Source organism: Monodon monoceros, unplaced genomic scaffold, assembly GCF_005190385.1.
Source record: "Monodon monoceros isolate NGI ecotype Baffin Bay Population unplaced genomic scaffold, NGI_Narwhal_1 Super_Scaffold_4, whole genome shotgun sequence".
Taxonomy (NCBI): domain Eukaryota; kingdom Metazoa; phylum Chordata; class Mammalia; order Artiodactyla; family Monodontidae; genus Monodon; species Monodon monoceros.
In genome coordinates this window covers 68,837,818-68,855,196 of record NW_021703781.1, presented here as the reverse complement: position 1 = coordinate 68,855,196, position 17,379 = coordinate 68,837,818, and the positions used below count along the sequence as shown (strand labels likewise).

The window sequence follows — 17,379 nt, the reverse complement described above, 5'->3', positions numbered from 1 at the left end:
TATTGTAGCAGAGACAATGAAATAGCAAGGGGAAAACTTTTTTTTTTTTAAGCAGATCTCACAGTTCAGATTTTCTCGGCTCTCTCTCCCTCTCCCCCTCTCTCTCCTGCTGGACTCTCTGAGTACAAAGCTGCCCTTTGAATGGGCTGCCTCAGGGCTGCTGGAGGTGCAGGCATGAAAAAATCCAACTGGAACTAAATGAAGAGAGGTGGCAGTTTAAGATGGCTGTCAGCGTCGAGGTGTGTTAAGGAGTTGTTTGGGACGAAAGCTTGGCTTTTTAGAGGGTGGGGGAAGTACTTTTGGGGAAAACTTTTTCTCCACCCCCCCTTTTTTTCCCCTCCTAGAGGCGACTGCTTTCTTCTGCCGCAGGGTGTGTAAGGGTTTTTGTTTTTTGTTTTTCTTCCCCCCTCCATCCTCATTCAGCTCTATCTGTCGAGTGTGGAGAAAACCCCTCTAGCCAGTGTGTGAGCAGGAGGGTCAAAGGCAAAGGGAAAGTTAATAATGCCTGCTAACGGTACTAACAATTCAGGATGAATCTTGTCAAAAGTTTTTCTGGAAGTGTGGGTCTTTGATTGTGTGTTTCCTGAAAGCAAGACCAATCATTTCCGTTTATTCACTGGCTAAACCCCTACTTGATTGGGGACAAGGACAGAAACCATCCATTACGGTCTGATATATTATCCAAACAATTTAGTGTATTCATGAGGTAGCCGAAACGTGGAGGCTGCGAAATTACTCGTAATCAATTGCAACAGCGAGTGTGCGTCCTCCCGGGTGTCGGACAACTGCTACTCGTAGTCTCAGTAATAGGCGGGAGCCGCAGCAATTCGGAGTTGCGCTGCTCGCTACCTGATCGCCAGGCTGGGGACAGTGGACGTGCTCAGAGGACGCGGGCGCTGACGAGGCGGCTTCGCCGCTGCTCCACCGGGATCCTCGACCAGACCCGCCGCCTCTCCGCGAGCGCGCCACTCGGCGGCCGCCGCTGACCTGCCCGCGGCCGCCGCAGCCGCCCCGCGGGGACATTCATTCTTGCCGCTTGCCTCTCTCCGGACCGAGCGTAGGGGCTGCATTGTAGCGGTTTTGTCTCCCGTCTGCTTTTTTTTTCTCCTCCCCCCACCCCCCCCTTTTTTTTTTTTTTTTTGTTTCTCTTGCCTCTCCTATGTTCGGGAAGCGAGACAAAATGGACGTTCGGTGCCACTCGGACGCAGAGGCTGCCCGGGTCTCGAAGAACGCGCACAAGGAGAGCCGGGAGAGCAAGGGCGCGGAGGGGAGCCTCCCTGCCGCCTTCCTCAAGGAACCGCAGGGCGCCTTCTCTGCGTCGGGCGCCGCGGAAGATTGTAACAAAAGTAAATCCAATTCAACCGCGGATCCGGATTACTGCCGCCGGATCCTGGTCCGAGGTAAGAATGGGGCAGGGCTGCGGGGGGCGTTCTTTAGGGGCGACTCAGGGGCTCGAGCTGCGCGCCGCCACTGACCCCGGCAGGCCGGGTGGGTCTGCCTCCTGGGACTTAGGAGAAAGTTGCTGGCCCTCCCCGTCCCGGGTGCGGCCAGCCGCTGGGGATTCCCACCTGGGACGCGCGCTCTCCAGGAGCTTCGATCCCTTCAAGCCTCGAGAGGCCCCGCCGGTTTGGCTGCTGGGGTAGCCGAGGGACTCTGCGGGAGGGCCCAGGATCCAGGCTGCGGCCTCCGACCCGGGAAAGAAGCCGCAAACTCTGGAGGACCTGTTAGCATCCTGCGGACAGGAGGACCTGCGGGGAGCCCGCTCGCGGGCTCCCGCACCTTGGCGAGTTGAGCGCGTCCGAGGGGGCCGCGGGCGCTGGAGAACAGTAGCGGACCGCCGGCTACGGCCAGGCCAGTTGGCGCGCTGGGCCAAGGGGCCCGGCGCCGCGCTCGGGCCTGGCCGCCAACGCTGGGAGAAGCAGCCAGGCTGGGTTGCCAGGCCGCGGATGTCGCTTTAGTGCTGGCCTCGACCCCGCTCTACTGCGCGGCGTGCGGTCGGCTCCGGCCGTGGCGGTGGTGAGGCCCGGCCCCGGCCCGGCGCCGCCCCCGCCAACTGATCGCCAGGCCCTGCCGGCTCCGACTCGGTCCCTCCTCCTTCCGCCGCCCTGGTTCGGGAGGGAAGGAGACCTCGGGATGGGGGTGGGAACCGCCGGAGTGCGGTCTGGTCAACATGCTCCAGAGCTGGGGCCGGCAGGATCTGAGCTGGTCAGTGCGAGGACCCTCAAGCTACAGGGGACCCAGTCCACGCAGCCGAGGCCCCCAGACCAAAAGGAACGTCAGCCGATTTGGAATTGATTTTTTCTTTCTCCCTTGTTCGGAGGGCTCTACAAAGGCCAAGTCCGATTCCCCTTCCCATCAGCTGTGTGGAGTTAGTCCCCCCACCACCCCCCAAGCACATACAGCGTCCTTGCTCCCCGGGTGTGGCTGCAGGCCCACCAGCCCGACTTCCCACCTCCGGACTGCTGGCTGCTGGTGACTGTGTCCCAGAAGCCAGCTCGGGCCAGGGGAGGTGGAGGAAGGCAGGAGGGTTCTTGTGCCTGATTATCTCCTCTTCCCCAGATGCCAAGGGGTCCATCCGAGAGATCATCCTGCCCAAGGGCCTGGACCTGGATCGGCCCAAGAGGACGCGCACTTCCTTCACCGCGGAGCAGCTCTACCGGCTGGAGATGGAGTTCCAGCGCTGCCAGTACGTGGTGGGCCGGGAGAGAACCGAGCTCGCTCGGCAGCTCAACCTCTCAGAGACCCAGGTACTCAGCGGCCGGGCTGCACACAGCTCAGCATCAGTCTCCTGCCCCTTCACCCCAGCCAGCTCTTCCTCACCACCTAGCTTGACTCTGGATAGAGCTTCCCAGGTGAGGCAGAGAAGATAAGGAGGATGGGGAAGAAAGGGCGAAGGCTTTCTCCCTTTCCTAAGCCATCCCTTTCCCCCTCCACCCCAAATCTTCCTGGCCTCTAGCCCAGGAGGCCCCAAATCCTATCCTTTTGGATTTCTTTTTGGACCCCAGTCTTGAGAATTCCCTGCTTGTCTCTGCTCTTGGAGGAACCAATGTTTGCCCCTGTTTTGGTCACAACGTTTTGGCCAGATTTCCAGGCACACCCCTTCTGGAGACCCTAGCCTTACACAGCACCCAGGCCCATTTAGCAAGAATGGGGCTAGGGCCAAAGCCCCCTGTTCCAGAGCGTGGGTGACAACTAGGGATCAAAAAGTTGCATATTCCAGAGATCTGCCTTTGCAGACCAGGCTGCCCCAATGCTTAAGGCTTTCCCTGGTCTTGAGCTGGACTCAGCCCCATTCCCAGCCCTGAGCACCTACTGTGGGCACCTAGGAGACCCTGTCTTAAGTGCCAGTGATGTGTGAGGTATGGGATGGGAAGCAGATCTGGGGCCTTGGGAGCCAGCACTGACAATTGTACTTGAGGTCTTCTCCTTTACATGAAATCCATATGATGCTACCGGGGCTGACGGCGTGAACTCTGGGCCCAGGAGCACTTTATGGCCTGAGAGCTTTGTGTTGTAGGGATCATTTAGGGCCTCCCCAGGGCATGGTACCAGCTTGGCCTACGGAAGGCATATTTCTTTCTGAGGACCAGTCCCTTGACCTGTGCCCAGCCCTGAAGTGGGTGGGGAGCATTTTAGGTATGGGATCTGGGCAGAAAGCTGAGAACCAAGGACAGAACATACTGGATGTTCGAATTTGAGTTGGCATGGTAGCTTTTTCCCTATTCTCTCTGCCACCATCCCTCTTAGTTTACAAAATCTAGACAGAATAACCTTTCCCTAGAGCTGCCAAACTCCATTCTGGGCCACCAGCTAGGCCTGAAGAGGGGCAAAGGGAGAACAGGAAGTAAGAGGGGAGGTTGACGGAGAGAATTTAGTCCACTCCAGCCTACTGACTTCCTCCCATGACTCCAAAGTTCATGATGGAGAGCAGCTGAGTTATAAATTAAGGGTATCACTCAGACCTTTCGATCCACCTGGTGGTGAGGAAGCTTGGCCTATAAAGTTCATCCTGCACCAATTATTCAGTCTATAGCCTGCTTGCTGCTAGTAGATAGTCAATCTGACCCTAACAAGCAGGAAGTAGCCTCTCGTAGCCTTCAACAGGAGTAGTGCTCTGGGGCTAAATTCGAGCCAGTTGGGCCACTCTCCTCCCCATTCACCCTCACTTCCCACTTCCCGAACTGCATCCTTTAGGCCTTACACCTTCTCCTGGAAACGCGGGCTTTTATGCAGCACTGATCCATAGTCCCGCTGCAGGCAGTGCGGCAGCCCAGTGAAATAACTTCTGGTCTTCCTTCCAGTTAGGGTCGTGGACATTTTTATTTCTTTGTTATTTGTAACCCAGGCTGGCCTAGGCCTGCTTCCATGACCCGGAAGCCCTGCGTATGGGAGCTGTGTCCCACTCTCGGCGGCCCTGACTTCCCGCCCCGCCCACCCGCCCCGCAGCTCCCGGCCCGACTTCGGGCTGGGACTGGGACTGGGGCTTTGGCTGGAGTTGGGGGAGGGCCCCCTGGAGCCCTCGCGCTCCGGGAGCCCGCTCCCCTTGACGCCCGTCTCCCTCTGTCCCTCTCTCCCACCCTCCCTGCGTCCGGCGCGCAGGTGAAGGTCTGGTTCCAGAACCGGCGCACGAAGCAGAAGAAGGACCAAGGCAAGGACTCGGAGCTGCGCTCGGTGGTGTCGGAGACGGCGGCCACGTGCAGCGTGCTGCGGCTGCTGGAGCAGGGCCGCCTGCTGTCGCCGCCCGGCCTGCCTGCGCTGCTGCCGCCATGCGCCACAGGCGCAATCGGCTCGGCGCTACGCGGGCCCAACCTGCCGGCCCTGGGCGCGGGCTCTGCCGCGGGCTCGGCAGCCGCCGCCGCCCCGGGTCCCGCAGGCGCCGCGTCCCCGCACCCGCCGGCCGTGGGAGGCGCTCCGGGCACCGGGCCCACTGGGCCAGGGGGACTGCACGCGGGCGCACCGGCCGCCGGCCACGGCCTCTTCAGCCTGCCCGTGCCCTCGCTGCTCGGATCCGTCGCCAGCCGCCTTTCCTCCGCCCCGTTGACAATGGCCGGTTCGCTGGCCGGGAATTTGCAAGAACTCTCCGCCCGATACCTGAGCTCCTCGGCCTTCGAGCCTTACTCCCGGACCAACAATAAAGAAGGGGCCGAGAAAAAAGCGCTGGACTGATCTTAAGTGTTTTCCTGTATTTATATTTATAGTATCTATCGTGGTGATATTTATGGATTCACGCGCATTAGGCACCCGGGGCCCCTGCGCTGGGCTCCCGGCTCCCAAGAGGCCTCTGACAGCTCTCCTTCCCCACCAGGCTCTGCTACCAATATTACCCCATTTGGGCTATTTTTTCCCCCTACCGTTCCTCTGTGTCCTCCCACACCCACCCTTCGCCCCCAACTTCCTTCTGAATCCAGGAGAATCCAAAGAATTGAGGGGAAAGCCCGAGTTAGCCAACCTGATGCCCCAACCAGTGCCTGGCCCTGGAGGGTAAAGTCTGGTTCTAAGTCCGGAGCACAGGACATCTGCTCTAGATCGAGCCACTGCTGCCGTTGATTATTCTTATGGATATCTGAAAAAGGAAGCTGCGAGCAGACCCCAGCTGAAAAGGCTGACAGATTTCATTAGACCAAAAAGGAGGACGTTCCTTCCTCTCGCCAGAGAAGCCCCTGGGCCCCACTTTGCGGACTTCTCGAGAGAGCCGGTGCACACGCAGCTTCCTGGCTGGACAAATCCTGCCGAATTTTCTCCCCTTTAAAGAAACTCCAATCACAACCACCCCCGACCCCAGGAGACAATAAACCAAACATCGTGATGGGCAGCGGCGGTAATAAATTTGATCTCATCAGCAATAAAAGGAGAGTAAGAACTACCACAAAACCAAATGGAGTAGAACCAGTTTTTAAATACTCATAACGATGGAGTTTAGAAGGCGTAAGAAAATGCAGGATACAAAATGCGTCCCAGGGCAATACAAAATTAAAGTTCTGGGTGTAATGACTTAAAACAGGAATTTAAAAGGGAAAAGCAAAAGAAAAGCCTATGCTGCTAAATGAAAGAAAATTCAGAATCTTTTCCGAGGCTGCGCCGGGAGGTGGCCGACAGCTTCACGCTCCTCCAGGAGAGAGAGCTGTGCAGCTGGCGGCAGCTCCCGGACGCTGGCGCTTCTCCCCACCGTCTCCCTTGTTCCCGGACCCGTGGCTCCGGGCAGAGTTGCTAGGTTTGGAAACAGATCAGTGCCCATTGCCTCCTCTCGCCCTCTCCCCGGATTCACAAAACCCTCCCAGCACGCAGGAAACGTCCCGATTTCAGAGTTCTTTGCGGACGGGAGGCAGGGACGCAGCCGGGGACATCAGGGCGGCCCGGCCTCCTCTGTCGGTAGTCTCCATATCCCGATCAGTTCCCTGCGTGGATATGAAAGGCATCCCTCTCCACCGCCTCCCCTAAAACACCCCCAGGGTTTCGACGGTCCCAAGTCAGAAACCCGGACCGCGACGCTGTCGCGGCCTCACGCCCTAACCGCACAGCCATGGCCACCCGCATTTTAACCAAAACCACAGACCCAGACGGCGAGGTGCCGCAGTGTCTAGAATGTATTCCTCCATCCGAAGCGAGCGCAGAGCATTTTAAAAATAGTAATTTTATTGTAAATTATTTACGTCAGAAGCTTTTTTTCCTTTTTTCTTTTCTTTTCTGTCTCTCTTTTTTTTCCGTCTCTCTTTTTTTTCCTTAGGCAAATAGTGAAGAAAATAATGAACGATTCAAACGCGGGTAGGTGTCACTGAATCCTGGCTACTAACTTTGTTCTGAATGTTTTGGATATTTGGATGTTTTGTATTTATGTGGTGAGAGTGAAATATATATATCTATGATGATAAATGAGGTGTATTTTTGTCTTGTATTTGAAGGATTAAAAAAACAAAAAAGAAGAAGAAAGAAGAGCCAGCAAGTGATGAGTCTCCGAGTGGGGACTCCTGAGGCAGAGGGTGGCAGCCCCGGCAGTGCCGGGCCCTGCCACTGGTACCGAGAGCGCTTGGGATGAGGTTTGGGGAGGGTTTCGGTCCGGGAGACAGAGGCGCCTGCTGACGATGTTTGTTCTGCTTCCTTTCACTCTCTGGCTCTCTGTCCCAGCGGTGTCGGACCATCAGGCCCTCCCTCCTAGATCTCCCACTTGGTGTTTCTTGGTTTATTTAGGAATTTGTCTCCGGAAACCCTAGAGCTCCTGCCTAATAACGCCCCCAGCTTCTAGAGTTTTCCAGCCACAATCTCCACGCCGGCAGTATTTTGGATTTGTGCAATCACAGGGCCCAGAACAGGGAAGCTTTTCCTTTCTTCTGACTTATAATAAGTCTCTTCGCCGTCAAAGAGAAACTTTGAAGGAGCAAGAGAATAAAATAGTTATTAACTCCTGCAGAGACCTCTCCCCCCACCCCACCCCACCCCACCCCAGTACATACAACATACACAGTGGTGACGGATGTAGATTTTGCAAACAGAAATCTGGGGAAGCTAGGAGGGCTGGGGACGGTACTCCAGGGCGCGCTCTTCTAAAGCTGAGCGGCGGGCGCGGCAGCTCCAGTCCCCTCTTCGTGGAGCCTGAACCCCTGGGGGGCATGGGGGCTCACAGTTCTCTTGGGGACACCCGCACAGGCCAGGCCCCTAGGCCCCCCACGCGTGCACTGGGCCTAAACCGCGAGCTTGAGGCATCCGAAATGAGGCGGCGGCACGGTGTGGGCAGCGGAGTTCCTGAGCTGAGTGTGCGATGGGCCCTACCGAGTTTAGGACCCTTGCCGTCGGCTCAGAGTTCTGAGAGATCAGAGCAGCCGCAAAGCCCAGACAGTTCACTTTTGTTTCTCAAAGTCGCGACACACCCCTCGCCCCCCCGCCGCCACTTTCCCTCCTCTACCCGTTCCGTCTACCCTTTGCGTTCCCTCTGAGGACCCCTCTCCTCTGGTGGGGTCCCAGTCTCCACCCCCTTGTTCCTCCCCTTTTCCATCCTTCTCCACAGTCCGGCTCTCTCCCTTCTTCCTTTTTCTCCACCTGGAGACTTCCAGTGTCTCTCTCTTTCTCCCCGCTTTTGGATTCCTCTGTCTGCCCGGGTGGCCCCAAGGCCGATGCGTGGGTGGCTCTTGCTGCAGATTCATGGCCGGTGGCTGAGGCCAGCAAGGGAAGAGAAGGGAGCGAGAAGGTGGCATCATTTTATAGAACAAAGGAAAGCACAAAATCGCAGCTTCAGGGTCCCCAGGAAGCTCAGCCCCCTCCCCCAGGAGCCTCAGCCTGGGGAGTCAGCAAGCAGGTCCCTCAGCACTCCCCCACCCCACCCCCGCCTTTCTCCTTTTTGCTTTCTTATCCCTAAAAGGAGAAAGAACAAGTTAACCCATCTCCTCTCTGCTCTCACCTCCCTTCCCCTCCCTGGCTTTGGGAGAGCTGCTGAGCTTTTCACCTGCCACTCGGAGTGGAGTTCTTCTTCGACTCTTCTGCATAGAACAAGAATTACAATTTTAATTAAAAAACACTTATAGACAATTTATTTCATTTTAGTGCCCGTCCTGTTTCCTCTCCTTCCCCAAGGGCCTTCAGCAAGTTGCTTTGGTCCCTGGAGGCTTCTAGTGAGGTCTCTGGCTTCCAACTAGTGACTCACAGGCCAGGGAGGAGGCAGGTGACCTCTATGAGAACAACTGGCCCCATCTGGGAGAAGGTGGAAGGGACTTCTGGGGTCATGGAGAACAGCTGGAGGTAGGGGTACTGAAGGGAATCTCATGCTCAGGCCTGCACAAAGCAATATCCAAGTTAGCTCAGAGCAGAGGAGAAAAAGAAAAAACCTCTCACCAAACTCCTGTGAGTCTGGTGGTCAGGTGTGGCAAAGATGAGGGAAGTCACTCTGGAACTGGACGTGTGCTCATATCCATGCTTGCAGTTGGCCTAACTCTGAGCCAGAATCTGTTCGTAAGAAGCAGCATTTAGCGGCCCTTTCTAGTTTACAGCCTTTTGCATACACCATCTCTATTACTCCTTACTTTCAGAGGTCCAGCCTCATTTTGAAGAGCCACATACAGGCTTGGAGCCCTCAAATAACTTGCCGAGGGCCAGTAATCAGAGCACAAGACTATAAGCTCCCCCTAGGGTCAGGGCCCTCCTCTTTCTTTTTCTTCCTCCTTCTCTCCCTCCCTCTCCTGTCTCTCCTTCTCTCACTCCCTTCTTTCTTCTCTTTCCCTCCCTTCCTTCTTTCCTTCCTTTTGTGTTCAAAGTGTCTGGCTCACGTTAATGGAACTCTTTAGCCTATTTGCTTCCACATCTGCCAACTCCTATTTCCAGGCCTCTTTCTACTACACCAGCTGCTGAGGATTTACTTGGTGCCTTCATCAAGAGGTCTGAATTTCTCCCTTCTTCCTGTTTTCTTTCCTGCCAGTACCCAACTCCTTCCCCCTACTTCCCTCTAGAACGACATCTTTAAACCTCCTTACCCTCTTTACCTTACACTTTCTAAAAAAATCTTTTTAATTGAGGAGTAACATTCATATAGTAAATATGTATATGGTAAAGTACACAAAGCTTAAGTATACTGTCAATGAATTTTTACACACACACACACGCACACACACACGCATGCACGCACGCGTGCGCACACACTTCTTGAATTGTTCCAGTGAAACTCTTTCAACTTCTCCTCTTGGGCCACGTCATGACACAATGGCTTTCTCCTGTTTGAAAAGAAGTGGTGTCATATTGGTGTGATTTTTTTTTCACAGAAAACCACTCCAGGAAGTCCTTCTGAGGCTTCTTGAAAGCATTAGAAATCAGGTATCTTCCGATCTCCTGCAGTCCTGAGTTTAAGTGACTTAAATCAAACACCTGATCAGAGCTGTCTACTAAGTCAGGGTTTCTCAAGATACAAATGAAAACCACCTGCTACAGATTCACTTGGGAACTAGTCGAAATGCAGATTCCTAAACCTCAGCCCCACCTGATGTATCAGAAACTCTGGGGGTGGGGTTCAGGAGTGTGCATTATTAACAAGTTTCCCAAGTGATTCTTATCCACACTAACATTTGAGAACTACTGTACTGAATGGCAAACTCCCAAGACACTGCAACTTCCAGCATCTGGCCTGGGACCTGGCGTTTGGTAGGAATACAATGCATGTTTGTTAAACAAATTAATCCACATTTTCTGACACAAGTTTCTTGGATCACATAATACCATTGTAATTTAACACCATTTCTACATTGGGAAATCCTTACATATCAGAGTCTTCTTACTTTAATAGGTTTCACTTTGATGAAGCAGGAGAGGAAGATGGATAGATTTTGGTGGTTTCTCAGGTCTAAGGGAAGGTCTTTTATCACCCTAACTGGGACCATCTTGCTGGACCAGATGCTCCCCTTTAGACCTGGGAGTTTGGGGGGGCAAGAAGAGAGTCCTCCATATTCACTGAAAGACACTCAGGTGCACTCTTTTCTTGGTGGCAATTGAAGGTGTCTGTTGGAGAGACATCAGAGCTGTGGAAGGAGCAAGGCCACCAGGTCCAGAGGAACTGGCATGGAATGGACATGGAAGCTGAACATTACTTTCATATTCTCTGGTTTATTTAGTTGATATGAAACTTATTTTCTGTCTAGAAGCATATTTGCTTATCTTCTTACCCTGAAAACAGAAGACATATGTTGTGCTTTACGTGGTAGTGTTGTATCCATTCCTAGAAATAACAGCAGCTCACACACACACGTTCCTCAGTATCTCACAAGGCCCAGGATGATGGTTTGCTCCACTAAGAAAAAGTAATTAATCTTAGAGGTTACTAGTTACAGACTCTTCAGTCACAGTGACATGGGTTCAAATCCTAGACCCACCACTTAATAGCTGTGTAATCTTGGACAATTACCCAGCTGCCTGCTTTAAGCCTGTTTCTACATGTGTCACATGAAGATAATAATGGTAGCTACCTCATAGAATTTTCATGAGTAGTTAATTAGATAAGGCATTAAAGCATCTGGTACAACCTAGTATCAACATTCAAATATTAGCTATTTATTATAAGACTGTGTCAATGTGGTAGCTGATGGTCTGAAACTCTCTCAGGGCCTTAATTTCCCCATCTGTAGAGTGAGGGGGTTAGCCTTAAGTCCTTACTCAAGGAAGGACTTGGAATTATGGTTGAGCCAGTCATAATGGAGTTTACTCTCTCTGCCTTTAGTAAGGCCATCAGTAAGAACAGCACTTTTACTAAAAATGATAAATTATTATTTAAATGACTTGGCGGACGGCCTTCAGCTGTCAGTTGTCAGACAGCCCTCAGTTGTCAGTCTTTTTTGGGAGTTGCCTCAGCTGAAGAGAACTACCTTGTCCAAGGTCATCCCTAATTTCCCAGGGTGGCTTCCAATGACGGAGAGACCTGGGGATAAGCCTGATCCTCTGCACTCCAACTTTGGATAGTTTTGAAGGGCATCCCATCTTCCCATCTTCCCAACTCCCTGAAGTTCTATTTATCCTGTTTCCCCATGGCTTTTCTCTATCATTGCTGGTCTGTATTTTGTTCCTTTCTTTTTTTTTAATTAAAAAGATTTTAATACAATTTTATTTTCCATTTACAGTTATTACGAAATATTGACTATATTCCCTGTGTTGTACAACACATCCTTGAGCCTATCTTACACCCAGTAGTTTGTACCCCCCCATATTCCCCCCCACAACCACTAGTTTGTCCTCTATATCCGTGAGTTGCAGATCTGTTTTTTTTTGTTAGAAGTTTGTTTGTTTGTTTTGCCGTACGCGGGCCTCTCACTGCTGCGGCCTCTCCCGCTGCGGAGCACAGGCTCCGGATGCGCAGGCTCAGCGGCCATGGCTCACGGGCCCAGCCGCCCCGCGGCACGTGGGATCTTCCCGGACCGGGGCACGAACCCGTGTCCCCTGCATCGGCAGGCGGACTCTCAGCCACTGCGCCACCAGGGAAGCCCGCAGGTCTGTATTTTGAAAGATCTTTTGGCAGTTGGGGGAGACCCCAGGGGAAGTGGTGTGGGAAGAGGAGCACACGGATTCTGAGGCATAGGTCAGTCGGTGAGTTCACTGCAAAAGTGACAAGAGGATGACGGTGGTGCTGGTGGTGGTGTCAGTTGGTGCAGTAGCAGAAGAAATGGAGAAGAGAGGATGGGTTCAAGGTATTTTCTGAGGTAAAATCAACAGATCTTAGTAATCAAATGGAAGTGACGGAAAGTAATCAAATTTGAAACTATTTTCCTTGCGTCTGGAAGGGAATGAGATGAGGAGCTTAAACCAAGAAGGGGCTGGGGCAGAGTTGTCCTCAAGGCTGTGGCGGCAGCTACGAGTTCCGGAGGAGGCTTTGGACCGGAAGGCAGGAAGGCCAGAGGGCGGGAAAATCACGGAGCATGCGCGCTCCGCGCGAGCCTGCCGGAAGCAGTAGGCGCCGCTTCTCCGCGGCGGGAGGGCGTGAAGGAGTTACCGGGCCTCTGGGCTTCTTGTCTATCTGCCAAGACCTCACGTCTCACTCCTCACCCCTTGCTGCTCTTGCCAGTCGACGGGCCTAGGACGCACTGGCATGCGGTGCCAGCTGCCAGGAAAGTGGAGAGTTGGACCTGGTTTGACGCTTTGGCTCCAGAGGCCTTGACCTCAGCTGAGCCTGACTGTGGCGCCCTCTTGCGCGGCATGGGCAGAAATAATGGAAACGCCCTCCTCGGAGGTCGGGCTCTGAAGAGGTCAGCAGTGACCAGGGCTGTGGAGCAGCAGGAACTGGCATGAGGAGGTGCGGCCGCCACCCCTGGAGCCCCCGTCTCCACCCAGCTGCTCAGCTCGTGAGAAAGGAGAGGGAGGTAAGCCGGACGCCATCTTTCTTTCCATCCTCCAGACCAATGCTCTGGGTTCTGAGCAGCAACACAGGCTGGGCCCGAGTCGTGGGCCCACTCCCTCTTGGAAGGAGAGAAGCAGGAATGAGGAGTTTGCTAAAGGTGCCTAACAGTGAGTGTCTGGGTTTTGCTTTGTTTTCCTTTTTTCCCGTTTGTTAGTAAGACTGCCGTCGGTTAGATAGGTGGTCCGTAGGGAAGTTCATCTAGCCCATTTTACTTAGGGCCAGACTTTGTCCGTTCCAGGGAAGAGCTAAATGCAAGTTTAATGTTTCCATCCCAGATGTCAGTTGATGCTATGGAGAGCAAGCCCAGAGGGGTGAGCAAAGGCAGCCCGGGGAGGAATGGGAGGGGAGTGAAAGGAGGTGGGGCGGGAGCGCGCCTTGAGTAGAGGTGAAAGATGAGGCTAGAAAAGTAGCCTGATTAAGAAAGGTCTTGAATACCAAGCTAAATATCTTCAGTCTGTAGGCAAACGGGAGGTTTTTGGTAGGGCAGCAATGGGAGGAAAGTTGAGTTCTTGGATCATGCAGGTGCAGACAGAGGAGAAATGTTAGTGACTCTTGAAGTTAGGTATTGAGATCTGAAATTAGGCTACAGGTGGTGATAATGGAAAGTAGGTAGGCGTTAATGTTCTTGATCTCATCAGTGATGGAGGCTAGGGGTAAGTTAATGCACCGATACCAGCACTCCTTTCTAAACAAAAGCATTATTTCATTTTAAGATTCTTTTCCTGATCTTCCTATGAACATCTCTGTTCAGAGACGAGGAAAGGTGGCAAGGGGGACTTCGCTGGCGGTCCAGTGGTTAAGACTCTGTGCTTCCAATGCAGGGGGCACGGGTTCGATCCCTGGTTGGGGAACTAAGATTCCCACATGCTGTGCAGCATGGCCAGTAAATAACTAAATAATAAAAAATAAAATGATAGGTATGGTTGACTGCAAAATGACCATCCCCCCCCAAAAAAAGGAAAGTACAAACCAAGAAAAAAAAAAGAGGGAAGGTGGCAAATAAGTTTCAGCTCTGCTTCTAACTCTGATTGATGGTGGCTGCCTGCCATACTAAGTTGCAGAGGATTCTAAGGTCTCATCAAAACTCAGTTGGAAAAGTGTGCCGATCCTTAGTGATATCTACTATAGCCATGGGAGATGTTTTTGTAATTCTGAGACAAATATAAGTGACTCAGTGGTCAGGCTGCTTCTCTAGGTTCTGATTAAGGAGTTGGGTCCAGTTTTAGCTCAGTAGGTTTTCTTAGCCAGGAAGGTCATGGCAGAGTGGGGAGCTGATTCCAGGTAACTCAGGGCAAGGTCCTGCAGCAGGTATCCCAGTCATCACATAGACCCCCCACCATCTGGCCATAGTAAGAAAACTTGGGCTTTGAATTGCAACTCCGTCTTTCATTTAGCCATGTGAACTTAGACAAATTACTCAGCCCCTTCCAATCAGAATGCTCATCTGTAAAATAGAAATATATTACTTTTTCAACCTAGATGTAAAGTGTTTAACATGATGCCCAACTATGAACTCAACAAATATTAATTAGCCTCTTTCCATTTTGAACAAAACCTTGTCTTTAGGTCCTAAGCATCAACTTCTGACTAGATTTTCACCTGGGCAAAATTATATAGCTGTAATTTTTGTGAAGATTCACTGAGATGTTGGATGTGGAGTACGTGACATAGAGTAGGAGAATCCTCTTTGCAAATTGGTAGAACAGAGGACACACTTTCAACAGTTTGGTGTCTCCAGAGCATTTTTTTTTTTTTTTTTTTGTGGTATGTGGGCCTCTCACTGTTGTGGCCTCTCCCGTTGCGGAGCACAGGCTCCGAACGCACAGGCTCAGCGGCCATGGCTCACGGGCCCAGCTGCTCCGCGACATGTGGGATCGTCCCGGACCGGGACACGAACCCGTGTCCCCTGCATCGGCAGGCGGACTCTCAACCACTGCGCCACCAGGGAAGCCCTCCAGAGCATTTTTTAAATGTATTTTTACAAACACACATGCACACATACACACACCCTCAGTCATACATTTTGTTAAAGTTCTTGTTTTCCCTTGACATAAATAGGTTCATATTATACATATTGTTTTGTGACTTTCTTTTCATGTAACACAGTATATCTTTGAGATCCTGTTATGTCACTGCTTATAGGCCTATTTTATTAACCTCTCTAAATTTTATAGTGTGGATGTATCACAGCTTGTTTAGCCATTCACTTATTGATGGAAATTTGTATTCCTCCTCTTTTTTTTTTTGCCTTTATAAATATATTTCTGAGAACATTCTTGTGTCTCTGCACCTATACTGGTATTTCTGAAAGTGGAATTATTGGGTCAGACAATATGTATTTTAGTAAGTTTAATGGTACTGCCCAAAGATTAAACGAATTTATATTCCCACTCACAGTTTTTGAAAGTTAGTCTGGGTAATTTAATGTCTGCTACTGGATATGATCCGTCTGAGACTCTTCTGTGTGCTAACTTCTCAAGGAATTGGTGTTGAAACTGCATACAACATAAATTCCCTGAAGGTACTGCAAAAACATAGTTTGTTTCTTCTCTTTTCTGGATTGATTATTAATCTTATAGATCATTTAGGATCTCTTTTAAAACTAAACAGATTTATATTTATTTTCAAAGTGATAAAAAGTTAAAATGTCAAGGCTTTTTGTAAAAGAGCAGTCCCCTGCCCTCATTCTCAAGCTGTAACCACCTTAAATTCTTTTGAATGTTTTCTTTTACTTCTTAATTCCTCCCCTTCATCTCCTTTACATGTCCATAGTTCCTCTCCTCCAATACTCACAGTTTAGTTTAACTTTTTGCGGGGGCTAGACCAACATTTAGTATTTACATTATTATGGCAATATAAACCCTATTCATAGTTGAGCTGTTTATATATTATGAATCCATTTTTTGGGGTACAACTTTTGTTTTCTCTGGAGGTAATTGTTTTTTAAACATTTTCTGTTTAATTGGTTCTCTGTGTACAAGTCATGAATTCATTTTAAAGTCTGCCATGAGTGTAAATCTTCCAGTTAGCTCATATGCATCAAATATTCTCCCAGTTCCTTCCTTAGTTTTGGAGACATCTGTCTTGGTGTTTCTGTCCAGCTCTAATGGGGACTGCTGACTCTCTAAGCTGGTGACACAGCTGTTTTCCTAGCATTTTTCTTTGCTATTGTCCTGGGAATCATTCTCTTTTCCTGGGTTGGAAGCTCTGTTTCCTGGATTCTGCTGCTTCTTTGATGATTTACGCCCTTGTTTTGGTAGAGCACTTCCTTCAGTGGCTCCTTGAGACATGGCACATGGACGTAATTTTTTGTTGTTGAGAGTTTACATGTCTGAAAGTGGCCCTATTCTACCTTTACACTTACATGATTATTTACTTGAACGTAGAATTCTAGGTTGGAACTGCCTTTTCTCAGAATTTTGAAGACATTGCTTTATTGCCTTCAAAGCTCCAGTGTTGCTGTTAAATCTAATGCTCTTCTGACTTGTAATTTTTTTTTTTAAATGTGATTGTTATTTCTCTCTGGAAGTTTTTAGGATCTCTTCTTTATCCTGGTATTCTGAACTTTCAAAAAAGTTTGCTTGAAGTAGGTCTTTTTATAGCCATTGTGCTGGTACTCAGTGGGCCTTTCATATCCTTCATTGGGAAATTATCTTGAATTATTTCTTTGATAATTTCTTTCCCCCTGGCCATTTTCCTGGAATTCCTATTATTTGGATATTGGATCTCCTGGACTGATCTTGTAATTTTCTTATCTTTCCTATTTTCTGTCACTTGGTGTTTTGGATGAGTTAATATGTTATAAAGTGCTTGGGACAGTGCCTGGCCAACTTTATCTTCTAATATAAGATTAGAAGATTTCATTCTGCTAAGATTTTCATTTTGGCTATTGCATTTTTCTTTTTTTTTTTTTTTGCGGTATGCGGGCCTCTCACTGTTGTGGCCTCTCCCGTTGCAGAGCACAGGCTCCGGACACGCAGGCTCAGCGGCCATGGCTCACGGGCCCAGCCGCTCTGCGGCATGTGGGATCCTCCAGGACCAGGGCACGAACCCACGTCCCCTGCATTGGCAGGCTGACTCTCAACCACTGCGCCACCAGGGAAGCCCTTGGCTATTGCATTTTTAATATCCAAGAACTGTGTTCGATTTTCTAAATCTGAACTATACAGTATGGCATCCACTAGTCACATGTGGCTACTTATATTAAAATCAAGTATAATTAAAATTCAGTTCCTTAGTTGTATTAGCTACATTTTGAGTGATCTATGGCCACATGTAGCTGGTACATACCATATTGGACAGCGCAAATGTGGAATATTTCATCACAGAGAGTTCTTTTGGACAGTGTTGCTCTAAATTTTAAAAAAATGTAATATCCTGTTATTGTTTCAAGAATACACTCTCTTTTATCTCTGAGAATATTAATGATAATTTGTTTGAAGTTTCTTCTATCTCTTTTATTCTGTTAGATTGCTCGTACTTAATATTAGGACACTGAAAACCTGATTGGAAGCTTTCTGTGCGTG

General features: G+C 50.5%; 1 protein-coding gene across 2 annotated transcripts; it reads left to right on the top strand.

Annotated features, from left to right (window-relative positions):
• The first annotated feature begins 1,159 nt into the window (after positions 1 to 1,159).
• On the top strand, positions 1,160 to 6,969 carry VAX1 (ventral anterior homeobox 1). 2 transcript variants are annotated; one of them, XM_029201136.1, is made up of 4 exons: positions 1,160 to 1,400; positions 2,560 to 2,747; positions 6,725 to 6,762; positions 6,900 to 6,969. In XM_029201136.1, the coding sequence occupies exons 1-4, from the start codon at positions 1,160 to 1,162 to the stop codon at positions 6,967 to 6,969; spliced, it is 537 nt and encodes a 178-aa protein (XP_029056969.1). The 2 variants fall into 2 exon arrangements, with proteins under 2 accessions (XP_029056969.1, XP_029056968.1); XM_029201135.1 differs by lacking the exons at positions 6,725 to 6,762; positions 6,900 to 6,969 and adding an exon at positions 4,600 to 5,166.
• The last annotated feature ends 10,410 nt before the right edge of the window (positions 6,970 to 17,379 follow it).